Source organism: Artemia franciscana, chromosome 11 (genome assembly GCF_032884065.1).
Source record: "Artemia franciscana chromosome 11, ASM3288406v1, whole genome shotgun sequence".
Taxonomy (NCBI): Eukaryota; Metazoa; Arthropoda; class Branchiopoda; order Anostraca; family Artemiidae; genus Artemia; species Artemia franciscana.
The window spans coordinates 13205383-13228382 of NC_088873.1; the positions used below are offsets into that span (position 1 = coordinate 13205383).

Sequence of the window (23000 nt, forward strand, 5' to 3'; positions counted from 1 at the left end):
CGGAAGCCTTTCAGGCTTAACAAACGCCGTAGTATTAGACGAAGAAACTTTTTCCAAGAAAATTCGATGTCGCAGCTTAGTGAGATCTTCGTTTGGTCGTGCTTTATACAAGCTGAGAAGAAGATATTCACCCGCTTTCACAATTTCATCTTTGGACGATGATTCATCCAGAAACACTTTGCATTTTTTTCTGAACACTTCGCTCTTCTTCAAAAGAGGTAGCACAGCTTGCTTTCCAAGTCCGAAAACTCGTGAGGTCGTGTCACATCCCAAGAGTGCGTGCCCTACCAGAAGCAACCTGGATACTTCTACCATTTTTTTTTGCACTTCGTTGAGGCACCAGAATCGTGTTATCGCTTCTTTTGCGTTCGTTGACGATTCGAAGTAAAGTGTTTTTGCATTAGGCGGGAGATGATACAAGAGTAGAATCAGAAGGTCAGTGTCGTTGCCAAGAACTATTGTTTCAGAGTTTTCTGCTTTCGTTACGGCAGTCTTCACGATTAGATAGTCAGCATCGTCCTTCGCATGGACGACTTCAAATCCTTTGGCTCTGAGTTTTTCCCCGATGTAGCTTATAATTCGCTGTTTGTTCTGAGAGTTGCTCAAAAACTCTTCCTTCTTTTTCTGGAGCTTCATCCCTAAACTGAAATCGATCACTTGATGCTGGCTTCCCTTACACCGTCGGTTGTGCGTAGCATCTTTCGTGGTTGGACCAGCACTGTATCCATCGAAGACGCAACTAATAACCATTAATTCGGGCACCCAGGGAAAATAATGAATTAAACTTGGCTTAGTACTGAAAGAAGAGTTGCCGATACGCAAAATTATGCTTGACTTAAAAAAAAATCTCGTCGTACCTTGATTTATCCTGCTACCATGTCACATGTGTAAGCATCCACGCAGACTGGGGACTATTGGATCCGCTAGATGTCATTCCGTCAGGATAGGTTTTGTCGTCGGCACTGGAACTCCGCGGTGACTAGTCTACCTTGCTTCTCTTACTGGATGTCGAATTAGAACAGGATTATGTTGACGAACCCACGCGCTTGTCGATAACGGCGAGGAATACGGAATAATGTAATTTCAGTATTTTTCCGTATTTCTTTCTCGAATTTTTTTTTTGCCTTTTCCGAACCTATGGGGTAGCCGAACCTCAATAGATTTCCAGTATTTGTTCTCGAACTTCGTTTTAGATGTCAATTTTATAATCAGCAGATAGAAAAACCCTAGAAAACACATTTCCACATGCTTTCTACCCCTACCCTGTATATTTTCCTTTTTCCCCTCCCTCCCCCCCATTTCCCCGTTTTATGTTAATCGATTTTTGTATATCATTTTATATCTCAATTTCATAATCACCAGACAGGAATACCCCAGAAAATATCTTCCAAACCGCTTTCTACCCCTACCCTGTATTCTTCTCTTTTCTCCCCTCTTTCCCCTGTTCCCCCGTTTTCCGTAGTACTCTTTTTCTATACTGAATTTTAGATGTCAATTTCGTAATCAGCGTATGTGAAAACCCTAGAAAACTCACTTTAAACTATTTTCTGGTCATGTTCGGCATTTTTCCCATTTTTCCCCCGCATTTCCCCCTTTTCCCCTGTTTTTCGGGTACTCGCCCCACTCGGATTTATGGGGACTTTTAGTATGTTGTACAGAATTTTTTTCTGATCATTTTGGTACCATTTTCGTTTATATTGCAATTTTGTCCGGGTTCGACCCTTTTTTGAGCTAAAAGTCCTGGACTATTGTTATGGGAAATATACTGACCTTTTTTTGGGGGGGGCTACGGGCAGCTTTTTGCAGGGGTGGGGATTTCCCAAGGGGAGAAATTTTCGTCCAGAGGGCAGTTTTTCAGCGGAAATTTTACTCAGGGGGAGGAAAGGGGGATTTCCTTTCTTTGAAAAAGCGGTAAGAAATTAAATTAGAAAATAAGTTTTTTCAACTGAAATTAAGGAGCAATATTAAACCTTAAAGCGAAGAGAAATTATTTCATATGAGGGGGGCTGCTCCTTCCCCATATACGATTTTTAAGGACTACAACAACTGTTAAATGACATTTGCACTCAATAAAACAAAATCTAATTGGATACAAAAGAAAATTAATACTTTTAGTTATCCATTACAATCGTAAAACTGTGCTCGATGCTTCTCTTGCCCCTTGAAAAGAAAAACAAAGTTGATCCTTTTATCTCTGCCGGCCAAGAAGTCATATTTTGTAATTTCAAGCCCCATATTTTGTCAACTTAACTTGAATATTTTACTTAACTTTAAGGTTAGAGAGACGCTCCAAAAATTCCCAAATATACTTAACGCTGTCAAACAGACAGTGTCGGTCTGAATGAGGCTTAATAGTAGCCGGAAATTTTATTTAATAAACTGTAGTGCTTATAAGTGATTTAAAAAAAGCAGTAAAATAAAAGGGAATTTACGACTATAGTTATGAGGCTTAATATAGATATGATTAATATAGATAGATATGATAGATATGGGGCTTAATATAGATATTAATATAGATATGAGGCTTAATAGTAGCCGGAAATTTTATTTAATAAACTGTAGTGCTTATAAGTGATACCTTTCATGCAACCTGGGAATCGAGATTTGATCTCTTCATCAAGCTGCTTCAGTGACATCCAATTTCCAAGCGTCCCTTTCACTCCAGGCTTAGGCTCAGGAATAGCTTCTCTTTTTTCTTCGGTGCAAATATACGTTTTGGATTCCATTCTCGCAACATCTTGGGGGTTTGTGCGGGCCAATACGCTATATTAATAAATTCTTGATAGGATATCAGTTATTCCACTATCCCCAAATTTTGCAGGGTCTCACTTTTTTCCCGAAAAAAAAATTGAGCTCTCCATAATCTCCAGGAAAATTAGCGTGTACAAATATTAACGACGTATGTTTGTGCAAACAATTGTGCATTAAAGAACGTTAATTTTCGGAGATGTTTGGAAGAACTTAATTTTCTTTTGGAAAATTCTGGAAAACCTTGAATAAATTAGAGATGTAGAAACACTGGGTGATATGTAAGGCATTTTCTTAGAATATTGCTCATCAATATTGTTAAATGTAATTTTGTTCTTAAGGATTTTGGTAACCAGAAAATCTGGTCCCGCTATCAACTTTTTTTTGCTCATTTATTGCAAGTAAAAACAACAAACATACAAAATCGTTGGTTGAAAACTATGTTTGTGAATCTCATGAACTAAAATAAAATTCCAGTTCCAAGGAATCATTAAAATTTGCTAAGTCTATAGAAATTTTAAAGTATTATAGCTATTCAAGATTAAACCAAATAATAATTCTTATCCGTGGAATTCTATTTTCGCGAATTTTCGGCGAATAAGATCACAGCCTAAATTTTTTAGGACCACTAGAAACCACTAAGCTAGTTCTGGAGACTATCCAAAAATATAAAAGGAAAAATTAAAATGCATGGTAACTTTTTATTATTAATGTCATTATAATAAGCAATTTTTCTTTTAACATAAAATTATTAGGTGCGTACTTAAAGCGAAAATTTATTTCGCTCATGTTTCCATTATGGCATTATCATGTTACAATTATTACTTTCGTATTGCTCTGTAAGAACTTAGACTTCAAAACTTGAGTAAATAAAAATTTTATTTACTAAATTTTATAAAATTTTAAATGGTGAAATATTTGATATAATACGGAGATAGGATGAACTGTGCCTTCCTTCAGCAGGACTTCCCAGAACTGTAACTATCCTATGTCCGAAAATGGGACTAAGGATTGTTTTGTTCTGATGTAGATAGTATGACTACCATAAGTAGGTCAAAAATATCTTCACTAATACATAGACAAAACGAAAGAAACTCTATAGTTCGGTTGTTGCCCTATAACCTCTTTTTGAAGTTCTGGAAAAATAATCTTAAAAACTTTAAATAGCTCTCCTGAAAAGTAGCTGTTTTGGACGTAGGAGTTTGATTCAACGCCCATTTGGAGATAGGATAGTTTCATTCCAGCGTAGCGAAATGTACAGTGACTGATGAGCCAAGAATGACTAATTAGCCAGTTTTCTTTTTTATTTTTACATAAGAAAATGAGTTCAGAATATTCTGCCAAGGGGGTAGGGGGATGGAGGTTATGTTTCTCTACCCATAGCCTACACCCTTAATATAATTCTGATTTCAAAACGAAGAAATAAAGACGGGGCGAGCTTCTTTCCAAGCAGTTCAGATTGGTTCCATATCTTCATTTGTATGATGGAAGGACTATGAAAAACTTGTTTAATAGACTTATATGATGGAAAAAAAAATAATTTTCTAGAGATATCAATTTCGATAATTCACTTCTTATTATTAAAAAGAACAAAAAAAAATTGAAATGAAGTCCACATTTTGTCAGTACTGCCACGTTGAGCCATTAAAATAAATGAGCAAAATAAGTTAGCCGAAATTAACAGCGGTTTACGTCCGTAGAAATGAGAACACTGAAAAATTGTTCATTCCCAAAGACAAAACACTTTCAAAAGAAAGTTACACCTGTTTAAGGTACTTGGTACTCGTTTTTAGCTGTTTTGGTAGATTTTTCATTCGTTTTTTACATTTTTTTTTTAAATCTGGCAACCTACTTCCAACAACTACTAATTAGGCTACAGACGGGGACCTTTTATATCAAGAATTAAGTTCTCAACTTTTCCTGGTCTTTTAGAATATACATGGCTGTATTAAGTTTCCACTTAACAAATTCAAACAATAAGATTTTATTTTCCCTATCCTTACTACCTTAAGCTTTTAAGATTTTGCAAGACTCAAGAGTAGCAGCATGAAATAATGAATTAAAATATTTTCAGTGAGTTAGCCATAATATAAAGTAAATAAACTGGTTTAAAATATAACAATTTCACAATTCTATAATGTTTCCTAGACCTAAAATATAATAAACTTATTTTCCAGGATTAATTGGCCCTTAAAGCTTAAAAAATATCCTGATAAGCCATAGGGTAGAAATGGCAACGTTTTGCATTAAGGAATAAAATTTGAGGAGTGTTGCCTTTGAGAAAATATTTAGTTCTGTAGTATAGAAGCCTAAAAATGCTGCAGCAACCATGTGCCACCCTTGAATTCATTTTACATTTCATTCTTGAATTCATTTCACATTTCATTTCAATTTCACATTTCATTCACATTTGAATTCATATTTGAATTCATTTCACATTTCACATTTGATTTCATTCATTTCATATTTGAATTCATTTCACATTTCATTCTTGAATGAAATGTGGGAATCAAATTGAGTTTTTAACCAATCTGAGTTAGCATAAACTGGCTAAGTGTCCGCAAGGCATTTTTGCTATTCATTTTTTTTCGGATAGCTAGCTTAGTGTTATTGTAAGTCATCTACTGTCAATAATACTTTTTGGCAAAATTATTATTGTGTTTAGAGGTACTGTGGCATAGGAACAGTCCACAATCCTTACCAGTAACCCATCTTACAATTTTGAAATCATCCACTTTCTGATTTAGAAATACGTTAAAACCAATTATAATTTGCTTAATTAGAATGTAACCAGTTCAAAAGTACCAACAGAGAGCAATAATAACTTACCAGTTCTCATATTTTGGCAAATTAATGACCAAGTTTTCTTCTAGCATAAGCCTTGTAAAATCCTTATTTTCATCTTCGCTTCCATCACAGAGCCATATCTTATCTGGTTGACACAATTGAGCTATCTCACTTACAAATGCAAGCACCTAGAACAAAAAAAATATGAAGACCGAATTGAATCAGAAAAATTCGAAAAAGTGAGGTATTTTTAACTTACGAACGGGTGATCGAATCTTAATGAAATTTGATGTTTGGAAGGATATCATGTCTCAGAGCTCTTATTTTAAATTCCGACTTGATCCGGTGACATTGGGGGGAGTTGGGGGAGGGATACCTCAAATCTTGGAAAACGCTTAGAGTGGAGGGATCGGGAGGAAACTTGGTGGGAAAAATAAGCACAAGTCCTAGATACGTGATTGACATAACCGGAACGGATCCGCTCTCTTTGGGGGAGTTGAGGGGAGGGTTAATTCTGAAAATTAGAAAAATTGGGGTATTTTTAACTTACGAAGGAGTGATAAGATATTAATGAAATTTCATATTTAGAAGGATCTGGTAACTCAGATCTCTTATTTTAAATTCCGACCAGATCCAGTGTCATTGTGGGGGAGTCAGGAGGGGGGTTGGAAATCTTGAAAAACGCTTAAAGCGGAGAGAACGGGATGAAACTTGGTGGGAAAAATAAGCACAAGTCCAATATACGTGACTGGCATAACTGGACTGGATCCGCTCTCTTTGGTGGAGTTGGGGGGGGGGGAGTAATTCGGAAAACTTAGAAAAAATGAGGTATTTGTAACTTACGAACCGGTGATCAGATCTTAATGAAACTTAATATTTAAAAGTATCTTGTGCTTTAGAGCTCTCATTTTAAATCCCGACCAGATCCAGTGACATTGGGGGGAGCTGGGGGGGGGACCTAAAAATCTTGGAAAACGCTTAGAGTGGACGGATCGGAATGAAACTTGGTGGGAATAATAAGCACAAGTCCTAGATATGTGATTGACATAACCGGAACGGATCTGCTCTCTTTAAGGGGAGTTGGGGGGAGGGTTAATTCTGAAAATTAGAAAAACTGGGGTATTTTTAACATACGAAGGAGTGACCAGATATTAATGAAATATCATATTTAGAAGGATCTCGTAACTCAGATCTCTTATTTTTAATCCGGATCCAGTATCATTGGGGGGAGGAGTTGGGGGGGACCGGAAACCTTGGAAAACGCTTAAAGTGGAGAGATCAGGATGAAACTTGATGGAAAGAATAAGCATAAGTACAGGATACGTGACTTACATAACCAGACCGGATCAGCTCTCTTTGGTGGAGTTGGGGGGGGGGAGTAATTCAAAAAATTAGAAAAAATGAGGTATTTGTAACTTATGAACAGGTGATCAGATCTTAATGAAATTTGATATTTAGAAGGACCTTGTGCTTTAGAGCTTTCATTTTAATTCCCAACTAGATCTGGTGACATTGGGTGGAGTTGAAGAGGGAAACCAGAATTCTTGGAAAACGTGAAAATTGAGGTATCTTCATCTTACGAATGGGTGATTGAATCTTAATGAAAATTGATATATAGAAGGATCTTATGTCTCAGATGCTCCATTTTCAATTCGAATCAGAACCGGGGACATAGGGGTTGGAGGGGGGAAACAGAAATCTTGGAAACCGGAAATCTTGGAAAACACTTAGAGTGGAGAGATCGGGATGAAAATTAATGGGAAGAATAAGCACAAGTTACAGATATGTGATTGACATAATTGGAACAGAGTCGTTCTCTTTTGGGGAGCTGGGGGGTGTTAATTTGGAAAAATTAGAAAATTGAGGTAGTCTATCTTTCACTTAATCTTAATGAAATTTGATATTTAGAAGGAACACATGTCTCAGAGCTGTTATTTTAAATTCTGACTAGATCTGTTGACATTGGGGAGAGTTGGAGGGGAAAACTGGAATTCTTAGAAAACGTTTAGAATAGAGAGATCGGGATGAAACTTGGTTGGTAGAATAAGCAAATGCCATAGATACGTGATTGACGTAACCAGACTGGATCTGCTCTCTTTGGGGGAGTTAGGGGGTGGGGTTCAGTGCTTTGGTGCTTCTGGGCGTGTTAGAACGATGAAAATTAATAGGCGTGTCAGGGAGTTGCACAAATTGACTTGATAAAGTCGTTTTCCCTGATTCGACCATCTGGGGGCATGAAGGGAGAGAAAAAATTAGAACAAATGAGGTATTTTTTAACTTACCGAGTAGGTGATCGGATTTTACTGAATTTTGATAGAAGAACCTCTTGACTCAGAGCTCTTATTTTAAATTTCGACCAGCATTAAGCCTCTTAATTTCCTTTGGCTCTTCTGGTCTCATCACAAGTGCCTTATGAGCTCTTAGCTCTTGTTCATTGTTTTTGTTGTTGTTTGTTTTTTAGTACAAAAGAACAAAACTAGTTTTCAGTGGCAGCCCTAATTCTTTGAACACATTTGAAAATATTGTCCTTTATGTTATTTTTCGGTAGGCCTATTTATATTTTTTTGTTTATATTTTAAATCAAATGCAAAGTATATTTTATGAAACATACGATTTTACAAAATCACACAATTTCTATATAGTACTAGCTGTTGGGGTGGCGCTTCGCGCCACCCCAACACCTAGTTGGTGGGGCACTTCGCGCCCCCCAAGCCCCTCCGCGCGCGTAAGTCGTTACGCGCCATATTAGTTACGCGCCATTGTAGTTGTGTCCCTGTGTCCCACCTGTGAATGGAGATATATATATATATATATATATATATATATATATATATATATATATATATATATATATATATATATATATATATATATATATATATATATATATATATATATAAATATATATATATATATGTTTTTAACTACGTAAAACATGCGAATATACAACATTCTTCGCTGTCCCATTGTCTGTGCATATAAATAGATTGTCAGGTTTACTGACTCTTGAACATGCATCATATAATTGTCCATGGGAAAAACAATCCGTATTCAGATCTATACCTCATTATTCTAATGATGTGTCCCTGTGTCCCGGTCGCCATTTATATTCCCTGTGTCCCGGTCGTCATTTTGTGTCCCGGTGTCCCGGTTGTCATTTGTGTCCCGGTCTGTAATTTCTATTCGAACAATCACTGTGTCCCAGTCGTCATTTATATATCCCGCCTGTGCCCCCGGCGTCCCCGTTGTAATTGTGTCCCTATGTTCCGGTCGTCATTTATATTCCCTGTGTCCCGGTCGTGATTTGTGTCCGGGTGTCCCAGTCTGTAATTTATCTTTGAGGTTTCCGGTCGTCATTTATATTCCCTGTGTCCCGGTCGTCATTTGTGTCCCGGTGTCCCAGTATGTAATTTCATCAGTTGACAAACATGACGTCAGTCGACATACAACTTCATGACGCATACAGCTCAATCCTTATAATGACGTCAGTCGAAAAACATGACGTCAATCGACACACAAACATGACGTCACTCGACACACACACACACACACAGACAACTTATTTTTATATATATAGATAGATACAAAACAAGATTTTTTTGATGTTTCATTATTTTTGGATATATTCGGTAGAATACATTTTATTTACATTTACTAGGTAAAATTCTAGTTAATTGACTTCTCGCTATCTCGGAAAGGGTTTAGGTTAGGAAAATGAAACTTTCAGGGATGGGTCTAGAGCCTAAAGTATGTTCTGGGAAGGCATTTTAAAGTACCCACCTCCACCCCTTCTCCCTCTAGAGGGCCCTGAAATTTGCCTACATGACAGGTCTATACCTATTAAAATTTTGACAAAACAACATTTTACCTTAATTTTCAGTTACTAGTTGCCTTTTCTCTGCCTTTAGTTCTGAAAAATGCAATTCCTGTTATTTGAGTAGAATTTTGAGCCACATTAATGTTGTTTTTTTTTCAAAATTTAGGAAATGTATTTGCATATCTTTAAAATCTTATAAAATGGAATTGAGCAGTTATAAAGCTGAAAACAATTTTGATGTACTTTAATTAGGCAGAAGATCTAATTTGCAAGGTCTCACTTTCATAACACACACATTTTAAAGCTCATCAAAGGTCAGGGCCCTCTAGAGGGAGAAGAAGTGGAGGTAGTTGCTTCAAAATACTTTCCCGGGACATACTTTAGTCTGTAGATTCATCCCTGAAAGTTTCATTTTCCTAACCTAAACCCTTTCTGAGATAGCAAGAAGTCAATTAACTAGAATTTTACCAAACCATTTTTTCTCTCTTAAATTTCGTTAAATTCTTGTAAATATAAAAGCAGTGAGGTCTAAGAAATTATCTTCGTGCTTTAATAAAAATAAAAACACGCATTTAGACATGCCGTTTAGTTTATTCTAACTTCAGAATAGAAATAAAATAATTAAGGACCACAATCAACAGCAATTCTAGGCCTGGATTAAGGGGGGAGGGGGGCAGCTGTCCCCACCAGTCTTTCTGATAATAAATTCATTGTGTTTATATTTTGACACTCCTATGCTATAGCTATGCAATAATAATGGACATACCTTTTTTGGCAGCTCTTGTGGATTACCATGGACAACCTCGGTATTCTCAATTTTTGGATTTCCCATCATCAAACCAAACCTTACAAATGACTGCTTCAAGAATGAGTAAGACAGATGTGTATCAGCTGGTCAAACAAGTTCAATTATCAACGAAGGCAATATGTTGATGCCAAAAGTGCAATGCGTCTATTCAACAGATTTCTGGAGTTTTAAAGCGATATTTATACGCTCAGGATTACTTGTCCGTGGGCTGGCGCTTTATAACCCCCAAATAAAAAGATTATTTGAGGATTGTGACGTCAATGCTATATATTTTTTTAAATGGATAAACATGTGAAATCGTTAAGTCTAGAGAAAAGACAAGGAAACTGTAAATAATAGAAATAATCTTAGCTTTTCAGTGACCTGTAAGTAATATTATGCATATTCCTTAGTATCTAAAGGGTTTTTGGTGTTCTAGGCCTGTCTTGCATAGGCTAAGCTTCATAAGGAGTCAGAAGAAAAGTTTTTTTGTTATTAAAAAGGTTGATTCTTAGGGAGGCAGCTATCACATTGGTGAGTTAGTCAAATGTTATTATATCAAACAGGCCTAGTTTCTAAACCATCCTATAATTTTTTGTTGAAAAAAATTTGGAATGATTAGGCCAATACCTATAGCCTTTTATATAGTCTATATTTGTTGAGATTGCTATTTAAACTGGATTTTTAAGATAAAGTAGGGGTAAAATTTTACTTTAGCTACTTTTGGCTATCTTTGAAAGAGGTTAGGCTAGGAAAAGGAAACTTTCAGGGATGTGTCTACAGGCTAAAATATGTCCCAGGAAGGTATTTTGAACTACCTACTTCTACTTCTTTTCCCTCTAAAGGGTCCTGAAATTTTTGGGTGCCTTATTTTTTGGTTATCAGTTTCTTTTTCTCTGGCCTTAGTTCTTAATTATTCTGGCCTTAGACAACTCCTATTGATTGAGCAGAACTTTAAGCCATAACACTGTTTTTTTCTAATTCTAGAAATAATCTTTTATGCCACCTCATTATAGGTTAAATATATGGCTTATATTATTTATTCCCCATGAATTTTTGTTTTATTTGATTTCATTGATGTCAGTTGCTTTCTGTTAAAAATACATTTATTTTTTTACATCAAACTTCTTCTTTTGTGAAAAAATTTGAACTGTTTTTCTTTTTATATATTGTATAAAATGTAAAGGAATACCTGGCCCTTCATTTTACAGATTCAACTGAAAGTATTTGAGGCATCTTACATCAAAATTCATTTGACACATTTTAATGATTTTTTTTTAGATGACATAGGACACCATTAAAGTTTTGCATTTGCTTTGCTAAAAATTGTCTTAAAAAGTGCCAAGTTTAGAGAGTTATGTTAATATTTTTCTTGCTGATGAGTATAATTGTTTTTAAAATTCCTTCTGTTTAAAGCATTTTAGAGAGATTCTGAGCCAACCATGGGTATATTGTTGTTATAAATGATTTTTCTCAAATGGGCTTGTGGAAAACAAGTAGAACATATAATTTCTCTTTTTTTATTATTTCAAGACCAGAATATCACAAAACTAAGCATTAATATTGCTGATTGCACCTTAAGTAAATACAATCCCTGATGGAGTTTTGTTGATACCTGTTTAAAAATTTATTTGTCTTAATGAAATACATATTGTTTGTGGGACAGCAATGAGCAACTATGACTTGAGTTGTTTTTTTTTACAATATTTTCTTTTTTCCAAATAATTTTTGTTCTCTGGTGACATTTGTGTTCCTTCCTAAGTGGCTGGCACTCTAGGTTGAGAATCCTTTATCCAAAGGGCACAGGTTTAATTTCTGGCATTAGCAGTTTATTTGGTTCTGGACAAAGGTCAGTGATGTAACTCTGTAAGTTCAGCCAGAATTGGCCCAAACTTAACAGGTTACCTAGAGAAATCTGGGGTCAGTAAGCAGGAAGGACATGCAAAAGCATAGGATGACTGGCCCCTAGCTTCCTATTGCACTTCCTGTCTAAAGGATTACCTGGTCCTTTACTAGGCTTCTGACTTAGCCATAGGAGCTTTCTTTTAAACCCATTAAATATAAGTACAAAGGAAGAAATGCCAGTAAGGTGGTCCTTCCTTTTCAATGAATTTTTGATGTACAGACAACAGTGTAGGTCATAAGAATTGGCTGGTGAATGTTTTGCAAGGTTTAAAAATTTAGGGCAATTGCTCAGGTTGGCAACTGAGCACAAAAGTAAAATTTTGTGAATGGTTTTTCTTTGTTAATGTTATATTTATGTCATGTCCAGAATTTTAAAGTTAATCTTCATTGTTTTGTTTTAATTTCCATGGCCCTAGGACTTTAGTGTATTAAAACCTACCTATGTCCATCCATTTTCTTTTAAACAGAGAGGAGTTCTATGTTTCCTAGCTTCAATAAATTTATATGCAATTTTGAGACCAGGGTTACAAAGTAGGTCAAAACTTGCAAGTGGAACTATGATATGACTAATTAATTTTTAAGAAATGTATATCAATTTAAAGATTTAAAAAATTATGTAGAAAACAAACAAGACAAATAAGTAAAAGTATCCCTTTGCAACCATTTAATTAAGTGTAACAAATGTAGATCATCCCTAAGATTGAAATGAACAAAGCTTCAATTATGAATCTGTTTTCTTTAAACAGACTGAAGGGACAAACCTCCAAGCTATGACAAATTCAATCTCACTTTTGATCTCTTTCCTTTTCAATAGGAACTTTCTTTGGATTTTTTTGAACCAAGTAAAAACAGTAGGGACATGATCAGGTATAAGTGACCTTCCACTAAGCCTACATACCCAGGGGAAAATTGTGCAGCTATACTAATAATTGGTAAATTTTTTGTTGTTCATATGTTTGATTTACAAATAAAGTGAACATACTCCTTGATGCCTTTTTATATTTTTTACAAACATAATAAGTGCTTCAAGTACAAGTTTTTGAGCTCTTGAAAATGACCAAAGTATACTCAAATAGTTTTTGGGTATAAGAAAGCTTAAAACATTGGTCTCAAACTTACTGTTTCATTATTAATCCATTTTTTACATATTGTATAATCTATGAGCACTGATTTTCCACAATTAAGTTGGATTAATAAATTTTACAATATTATGCTGTATTTCTTCTTCTTTGATGCCAAATTTTCAATTAAGGTACTTGTTTTTGGTCATTTTTGACAAAATAATGTATGTTTTTCACTGCCAAAATTTGTTAGGTTAAGTAAGGTCAAAAAGTACTTAAGCTTGAACAAGCAAAATAAGCAATTATTATATTTGTAAAGAACATACAAAAAGGCATCAAGTGGTATATTCACTTTATTTGTAAATCAAAATATGAACAACAAGAAATTCACCTCTAACATGCCTAATTTGCAAACATATAGCCCAAATTATATAGTTCCAATGTTTTCTGCCACCTTTTACTTGTTTTTCCAGTTCTTGTTTTGCCACAGTTGCCTCAATTAACAGGTACTAGGGTTGAGGGATAGATTGGCAGAATCAATAGAAAATATATAATTTCAGCTATAGATTTCCATATTAGGAGGGTTGGGGCTAAAGTAGAGCAGGGCTGCATATAGAAAGCTATAATTATTATGTAAATTACAAAGAATCAGCTTTTTTTAACAGGTTTTCTTCTATAGGTCTACAGGTCCTTCTCTTGGCTTATACCACATCAAGCATTATATAACCAAAGAAGAATAAGTAGCAAAAAGCTACATATACATAAGCACATGTTATTTAACAATGACTCCTCTAGTGCTTAACTATGGCCCCTTAGTAATTTTAACAAGAAACAAGGGTAAAACTGGTGCAAACAGTATTACTGGCTTTCATATAAAGTGAATATACCACTTGATGCCTTCTTTTATGCTCTTTACAAATATAATAATTGCTTCTAGTGCAAATTCAGATTTAAGCACTTTTTCACCTCTTGACCTCTTAAAAATGACCTATAAATGGAGTCATTACAAATCTGTAATAGTTTAGAAACAAATTTGGGCTATATATTTGCACATCAGGGGGGTGGGGGTAAAGCATAGCATATATTATATACGTAAACTAACCATTGCTGTTTTTTTTTAAAATGAAAGCCAGTAATACTGTTTGTACCAGTTTTACCCAATGGTAAAACTGGTGCAAACATAAATAGGTAACAGAAAAGGTGAAATTTAGCCTAAATGACAATCAGGAACTGGATACTGGATCAAGGGGGCCAAAAACAGGGCTATATAATTGGAGTTCAAAGAACGTGGTGATTTTTTAGTGAAAAAAAAAAAACACTTCCCTGGCTAATTTAGGACTTTGAATTAATTAGCCTACCAAAATTTTCCTATCCTATGCAATTGAAATTGTTTTCCCTTTTCAGAGCATTAAGACGATTTATCACAATAAAAAATATCCAAAGCATCTTGAATGGAATGACTTAAAAAGGCAAATGACAACCACAATTTGAAATCTTACAATTGAACTTCTGGCCACACAAATTGTATTAGGCTACCCAGCTCTGAAATAATTGCTGAAGGTGTATTTGCCTGTAAAATTAGAAACAGGCCCAAAGTCCCAGCCTCTTCCTTGTCAGAACTTCACATAGCATTAAAACAATAATTACACATGACCAATGTTGTTATTATTCGCAATTGCCGTTTTAAGTGACACGTGGCCAGACAAGTATTTGTTGCTATCTTTCAGGGGTTAAACCTCGATTAGTAAAAATCCCATTGGACAAGTAAACAAACGCACCCAATATGAGATACAAATATTTACGTAATTTCTCAAATAAATTCTCATTTTCTTGAACACGGGATGTCACAGTAAATTTTCAAGATTTCTGCCTCCTGAATTATTTTGAATCAAAAAGAATTTGCCTCCTTAAAGTAATGAAATCAACGTATAAGTAAAAGAACTGAAGAAATAAATAAGATACAAGTATAATATTTACTGAAACTTCATGATTAAAATAAAAACTTAAAGCAAAATTTGACAGTAAGTAAATACATGATCTTAAATTTGTTTTAAGAAAAATACTTTTAGTTATTTCGACAATAAAATTCATTGGCACTATTGGCAGTGAAATATAAACAAGCAAGGCATACACTCAAACGAGCTTTCCGAGGTAATGTTTGTATAAAAATTGTTTAAATAGTTTTGCAGTTAGTCTGTGTTAAATAGGCTAGTGTTTCTTATTGGTCAGTCCAGGGAAGAAATCAGTTTTCAAAAATTGCTAGGCTATCACAAGATCCAAAACTTTGAGGTGGCATGTTACCCAAAATGAAATGGTAAAATTATAACAAACCATATAACTGGCTTTTGTATAAGGTGAATATACCACTAGATGCCTTTTTTTATGTGATTTATGAATATAATAATTGCTTCTACCTCAAATTCAGATTTAAGCACTTTTTAAGCTCTTAAAAATGACCTAAATATGGGGTATAAGAAAGGATAAAAACATGTGTCTCAAACTTTAAAACACTGATCTCAAACTTACTGTTTCATTATAAATCCATTTTGTTAATGTTATATAGGCCTAATCTTCAAGCACTGAATTTCCAATATTAATTTGGATGAATTAATTTTACCAATGTTGTGGCATTTTCTTTATTTCACTGAGAAAATATACTATTATTTTGTCAAAAACAGCACAGAGAAAATGCTGTATTATTTTGTTGGAAATAATGGATAACTTGTACTTTAATTGAAAATTTGTCATTTTTAAGAGCTTAAAAAGTGCTTAAATTTGAATTTGTGGGAGAAGTGATTATTATATTTGTAAAGAACATAAAAAAGCATCAAGTGGTATGTTTGCTTTATTGGTAAGTTAGTTATATGAACTGTCATACATGTGTTAGTTATATGAGCTGATTCATGAAGCTTTGGTAATAGGTCAAGAAAAGTTTATTCTGACTATAGTTTATAGTCAGCTCTATAGAAATAGGCAAAGTCTTCCTTGAGAAATTCTACAAGCTATTAGCAAAAAAAAATTATCAGTGGCCTGAGCATATTAAAATAAGAAGCACTGAGTCATGGATAAGATATATAAGAGCAGGAAATAGAGCAACTAGGATTCTTTGGTCAAATTGTGAGGCACTTGAATCTTCTATTATTGTATCTGCTCAAAGTTGCCCAAAAAGGTTTTGGAAATATATAAGAAAAAATCAGACTTCACAGTCCCCATCCTCAACTTCATTCACTGACCCTGAAACACAAACAAATATAGACAATGATAACGAAAAAGCTGAACATTTTAATAAACTTTTCTCATCTGTTTTTACACAACCTCACAGTGAAACTCCTATTGATCTTGTTTTTTCTACCAATTTCACAATAGATTTTGATGATTCTGACTTTGATGATCAACAAGTTTTTGAGGTCCTGAAACATCTTGACACAAATAAATCACAAGACATTCATGAATTTTGAAACTATAGGATCTGAGAGCTTGCAATAGTACTCACTGAACCACTGACATATTTGTATAATCTGTGTCTGGCATCTGGTACTTGCCCTTTGGCATGAAAAAAAATCAATAATTAAACCTCTGTATAAAAGTGGCACAAAAACACAATTTAAAAACTATAGACCAATATCAAACACTTCAATTTTTTCCAGAATTATGGAAAAACTAATTGTCAAGAGAATACAAAATTATTTCAAATTAAATCTGTTTTGGCATCCATCTCAACACGGTTTCTGTAAAAAACAGTCATGTAATATGCAGCTTTTGGAAGTAATTTCTGACTTCCATAGGATGGCAGATGAAGGTCTAATATTTGATTGCATTTACATAGATTTTTTCTAAGCTGTTCAATAAAATTTACATTCTGCTTTTACTTCAAAAGTGTGAGGTATATCACCTTGGTGCCAGAACATTAAATTGGATTGGTGATTATCTAACAGGCAGGATGCAGAAAGTGATTGTAGGTGATGATTTGTCCTCTGCTGAGATGGTTTTAAGTGGCATTCCACAAGGTAGTTGCCTTGGTCCAGCACTTTTCTGCCTTTTCATCAATGACTTGCCTCTTGTTGTCCACCATTCCACAGTTAAAATGTTTGCAGATGATGTAAAGCTTTACTGCTCCTTGACAAATTCAGATGAAGCTTCATTGCTTCAAAAAGGTTTGGATGCAGTGCACAATTGGTGTAATGTTAACTCAATGTTTGTCAACGAAAATGAGTGTAGGGTCATCCATTACTTTGGCAAAGTAGAACAAAGTTACCAATATTATCTTACTGGACATTCAATTTTACCAGTTGAAAATGTCTGTGACCTTGGTATTCATTTTGATTCTAGTCTTAGGTTTGACAGGCATGTCTCTGAAGTAACTTGTAAGGCAAACTATCAGCTATTATGTCTTAGATGGAATTTCCATAAGTTTAATCTCCTTTCATTCATTGCCATTTATAAATCAACAGTTTGACCTATACTCAAATACAATTCGTCAGTATGGTAACCATTGAATAAAAAAGACAGAGCAAGGGTTGAAAAAATACAGTAAAGAGCAACTAAGCTTGTACCTTATTTGAAACATTTACCATATGAAAATAGACTGCACAGGCTAGGATTGCCAAGTCTTCAATTCTGAGGGGATAGGGCAGACATTATTAATACATTCCATATAATCAAAGGCATTGAGAAGTACATCACAGTTCTCCACATTTAATGACACTAACAGGACCCAAGATGGTCCTGATCACCCACATAAATTGTACCCCTTACTTTCAAAAAGGAAAATAGGCCAGCATTCATTTTATAGCAGGATGTGGAAGCCATGGAATGACCTTCAACCTAAAACATTTCTAACAGATGACATAAACAGATTCAAAATAAAAACTAGCAGAAACAAATTTTCAAAGTAAATCATTTTTAAATAATTCATTGTATTATTTGTCAGTGTTTGTTGTATTTGTTATTTTCATTGATTTGTATGTGTGTATTATGTTGTCAGTATTGTCATAATTTCTACTTATTATGTTTAGTGCAACAAGCTTCAAAGCTTACTGTACTTGGTATTAATAAAAAAAATAAAAAATGGCAACAAGTGGCATATTCACTTTATACAAAAGCCAGTTATATGGTTTGCTATAAATTTACCATTGAAACACCCCAATAAAAGCATTACTATTAGATTCCTTAATTTATGTATGCTCAACCAATATAGGCCTATTGTATGCTAGGCCTATTTGATTTTATAGCCTACCAGGCTACCAGCTGGCTTATCAATTTTGAGTGATATTACTATTGAAATCACTTTATTTTTCTTCTCTACAGACTAAGACTGATTGACTTTTATTGGTTTTACATCACAGGTCTACATTTTTATCAGTACATTTGTCCTATTGAAAAATATAAATAATTTATAAGACTACTTTTCCATTTACAAAAAAATTGAGCAAAGATAAAACAGGTTTAATATTGACAAAGCAGTGAACAAAAATAAAATATAAAACTACACTTCTAATAAAAAAATAAAAATACTCTGAATCTGAATATTTTGGCCCCATGTCGATTAGCCTTTCTCAACAGAAAAAAAAAATACAACCAACAATTTAAGACTTTTTTAAGACATCACAAACAAAAAAAGAAAACCACAACAACTAAATCACGCAAATAAGTGACAACCTTGCAAATGAAAGTTAAAGCAAGGTCAATGTTGTGAGAAGTCAATGGACTGCAACTAAACTAGCAAATGAAAAAATCCATTCAATTTATAATTCATAACTTTGTTTCATTAATCTGTAAGATTCTTTTTGGATGTGGGGTTGGGTGACCTTCTTTTTTTTTGTTCATGCAGGCCTAAATACAATTTTCATTTTTAATAGGTTCTCATTTATGCACCAATTGTTGCAGAGGAAAGGAACCCATGGTTTCATTATACACATTTTCTTTGTTTTTTTTCTAAAGTTATTACCATCAGTGCTGGGAGTTTTGTTTTATAATGAGAGTTGTTCTTATTTGTTTTATTGTTTATATTTTTTTTTCAGTTGTCATGTTTTTTTTTTGTTTGTGATGTCTTAAAGATGTTTTAAGTTGTTGGTTGTAATTTTTTTTTTCCATTGAGAAAGGCTCCCAGATGTGACGCCAAAATATTCAGTTTTTTTTTTTTCTCTAAGTTAAAGTTTAGTTTTTATACTTTGTTTTTGTCACTGCTTTGTTCAAATTAAACCCGTTTTTCTTTGCTCAATTTTTGGCTATTGAAAAACAAATCCTTAAAATAATTGTGCTGTGCACCACTATATTACCAGCTTATGGTTTTGGTAAAATTACAGTTTAGTGACTTCTTGCTATCTCAGAAAGGGGTTAGGCTAGGAAAATGAAACTTTCAGGGATGGGTTTACAGGCTAAAGTATGTCCTGGGAAGAGATTTTCAAGTACCTACCTCCACCCCCTCTCCCTCTAGATGGTCCTGACCTGTGATGACCTTTAAAAATATGTGCGTTATAAAAGTGAAACCTTACAAAATAGATCTTCTGCTTGAATGAAGTACAACAAAATTGTTTTCATCTTCACAACTTTGCTCAATCCCAATTTATAAGGTTTTAAAGATTTGCAAATACATTTCCTAAATTTTGAAAAAAAAAATGCATTTTCAGAACTAAAGGCAGAGAAAAAGCAGATGGTAACTGAAAATTAAGGTTAAATGTTGTTTTGTCAAAATTTTAATAGGTATAGACCTGTCATGTAGGCGAATTTCAGGGCCCTCTAGAGGGAGAAGGAGTAGAGGTGGCCGCTGTAAAATACCTTCCCAGGATATACTTTAGCCTGTAGACCCATTCCCAGAAGTTTCATTTTCCTAACTTAACCCCTTTCCAAGATAGCAAGAATTCACTAAACTAGAATTTTACCATGGTTTTTATCTGACTGGGTGAAAACATTAGGGGCGGGTCATAGGCTGTACTGCTTCTCTTATAGGCTCCTTTTTGCCCCTTAATATTTGCCCTGCCATTTCATCCCTTGCAATAAAAACTATATCCACTTGGCATATACCAGAAGATTATCCAGTTTGAAAACCTTTCATTGTATAGGCTACATAGCCTTTCAGGATCAAATGCATAACTATGTACAATTCCCTCCCCTTACACTAATAAGCTCAGTGTATAGTCTTTTGACAGGCTACCTTTAAAATCAATTGGATATCGCATGATTAATGACTAATGTATGTATGTATGTATATATTTATTTCCCTTCAAAAGAAACAGGTGGAGTATAGGATAAAAAAGCAAAAAAAAAAAACATTACAAAAGAATACACAAACACAAGAAAAATAAAGAACAAATGGATATCTAACTACAAAAAACAAAACTATTGTCTCAAAGTAATTACCCAAGCATGAGTAACAATATTAGAGTTATATTTGGGGAGTTATATAGGGTCAATAATCCCATACTGACTTGTTACAATGCAGTTACTTGTCCATGGTGGAAGCTGTAAGAGGTAATTTACATATTTATAATATGTAGACTACAAATCTTTCTTATCTTCCTTTTGGAAAATCCTCCAAAAAGGACTTAAATACAGATAATGGGGTAGTGCCATTGCATTGTACAGCTGGGCCAAAATTCGCCAATCAAAATGATGCTTATAAACTACAACACAGCTATATGCTAAAGAGATCTGTTTCTGCAGATGACTCTGCAAATAGATGACATAAACAGATTAAAAAAAAAAACTAGCAGAAACACATTTTCACAGTAGATCATTTTTAAATAATTTATACTATTATGGGTCAGTGTTTGCTGTAGGTGTTATTTTCATAGATTTGTATGATTATGTTATGTTGTCAGTATTGTCATAACTTCTTTTTATTATGTTTAGTGCAACAAGCTTGAAAGCTTACCATATTTGGTATTAATAATAAAAAAAATAACTTACAACCCCTGCATTGAGGACTTTGGAGAGGTTGACACCCCAAAGACATAATTACTGGACCTACCTGAATAAAATAGCTCTATTAAAATTTTGATTGGATTTGTTTTGATGAATGATTTGCTTGTGAGGGAGGGACAGGTTGCCCTCCACTCACTTATGCTCCTTGAACTATACTGAACAAAATGACTATCTCACAAGTTTGATTGGATGTGTTTAGGAAAAGAGGGTGTCATGGAGGGGGGGGGGTAGTTGCCCTCCTTCTCTATTGATTCTTAAAAGAGAACTAGAACTTCAAAGTTCCAATCGAATGAGCTTCCTCTAAAGTTCAGATAAACAACCCATGCCCTGAGGGCTATGGGGGAGCTGTCATCTTCAAAGAAGTAATTACTGAACCTTTCAAATATGCTGAACAAAATGGCTATCTTAAAATTAGGATTAGATGTATTTGGGGAAATGATGCAGTAGGGGGAGACTGGTTGACCTCCAATCACTTTGCACTATTAGAAAGGGCACTAGACATCACAATTTCCAATTGAATGAGCCCCTTCTGATGTAGCTACCCTCTGATTATTTGGCTCTTAAAAAGGGCACTAGAAGTTCTGATTACCAGTCCAATGGGGTCCCCTCTGAAGTTTATACAACCACCCTTTATACGAAAACCACTTACTACCCTTGTCCTGAGGGCTGTGTGGTGGGGGGGGGTATCATCCTCAATGACATAAATTCAGCATCTTTTAACTACACTGAAGAAAATGGCTATCTTAAAATGTGGATTGGATGTGTTTGGGAAATGAACAGCAAGGGGAGGGGGCTAGTGGCCCTCCAAGCACTTTTGACTATAAAAATGGTACTAGGCCTTTTAATTTCCAAACAAATGAGCTCCTTCCGAATTTTCTATCATAGCTCCATCTAAACAAAGTGCCCTGGTCTGAAGAAACCAAAAAAAAGTAAATAAATAAGACATTATGCTAACATTGCTCTTTACTTAGGCAGCGCTATTGTGCTGCCTATGATATTATAGAAAGTTTCAAAAAATCACATTACCATTTTCTGAGCAAAAATAGGAACGATTTAGACAAGAAAAATGACAATAAAGTCAATAAAATGACAAAAGTAAAAAAAACAATTGGAAGAATTAAAAACCCTCAATTAAAATCTAGACAAGCAACTAATATTCTTTCAAGTGAATGTAAGAAAGACCAAGGTAAATTAATTTATCCTTTTGATCTGAATTATCTTTATCTGTTTTTGCAATTTTTTTAATACCCTTTTCAATTACCAAATTCGTTGAAGAGATTGGGTACCCATTCTCAAATAAGACTTCTCTGATGTGATCAAACTCGAAGTCAAGAAAACGTGGTGATGAAACTCCCTGCCTTCCTGTGTTTTTCGAGATTTTCCATAATTTTATCAGTTTCTGTTGGTGAATGGAGGGGTACCCCAATTGGACCTGGCTGTATCACAAAGTTTTGTTTTGGTAATATTAAGGGGTCTTTCCAAAGATGATATTTATATATCTGAGAACATTGGGAAGATTCCTTAGAATCCTTCTTTGGTTTGGTTAAATCCATTGATATGAAACTTAAATTTACTAAAGCATCAGAAATAAATAGTTGCTTCCCTTTCCTAGATGTCTTGGTACACTGGAATCCTGCAGGATGGGGTTCAAGGTTTACAAAAACCTACACGTAGTTAAAAGTACTTAAATTACATGTGGAATCATTCTCCTGATCAGAAACGAGTGGCAGGGACTTCGTTAGTTGACAGAGCAATACGTATGTGTTCAGTGCATTTTCGTTATGTAGAGTTTGATCACATTAGAGGAGCCTTATTTGGGAATGGGTACCCTATCTCTTCAATAAATTTGGTATTAAAAAGTTTACAAAAAAATTAAGATTGTTCAGATAAAAATGATGTTATTTTATTTTGTTTTATTTGAAAGAATCTTTGTTGCTTGTCTAGATACTAATTGAGATCATTGTTAGTCATT

General features: G+C 34.3%; 1 protein-coding gene and 1 long non-coding RNA gene across 2 annotated transcripts in view; one reads left to right on the plus strand and one right to left on the minus strand.

Moving 5' to 3' along the window:
* Positions 1 to 10339, minus strand: part of LOC136032836 (phosphoenolpyruvate carboxykinase [GTP]-like) — a 60994-nt gene extending 50655 nt beyond the window's left edge. Inside the window, exons 1-3 of the mRNA XM_065713246.1 lie at positions 10119 to 10339; positions 5578 to 5723; positions 2579 to 2763 (exon numbers count right to left, since the gene is read on the minus strand). Coding sequence (XP_065569318.1) covers positions 2579 to 2763; positions 5578 to 5723; positions 10119 to 10187 — 400 coding nt within the window. The 5' untranslated portion in view covers positions 10188 to 10339. The remainder of the gene's footprint in view (positions 1 to 2578; positions 2764 to 5577; positions 5724 to 10118) is intronic.
* Positions 10340 to 10411: 72 nt separating this feature from the next.
* Positions 10412 to 23000, plus strand: part of LOC136032837 (uncharacterized) — a 28918-nt gene continuing 16329 nt past the window's right edge. Inside the window, exon 1 of the long non-coding RNA XR_010618791.1 lies at positions 10412 to 10525. This is a non-coding gene — a long non-coding RNA (uncharacterized LOC136032837). The remainder of the gene's footprint in view (positions 10526 to 23000) is intronic.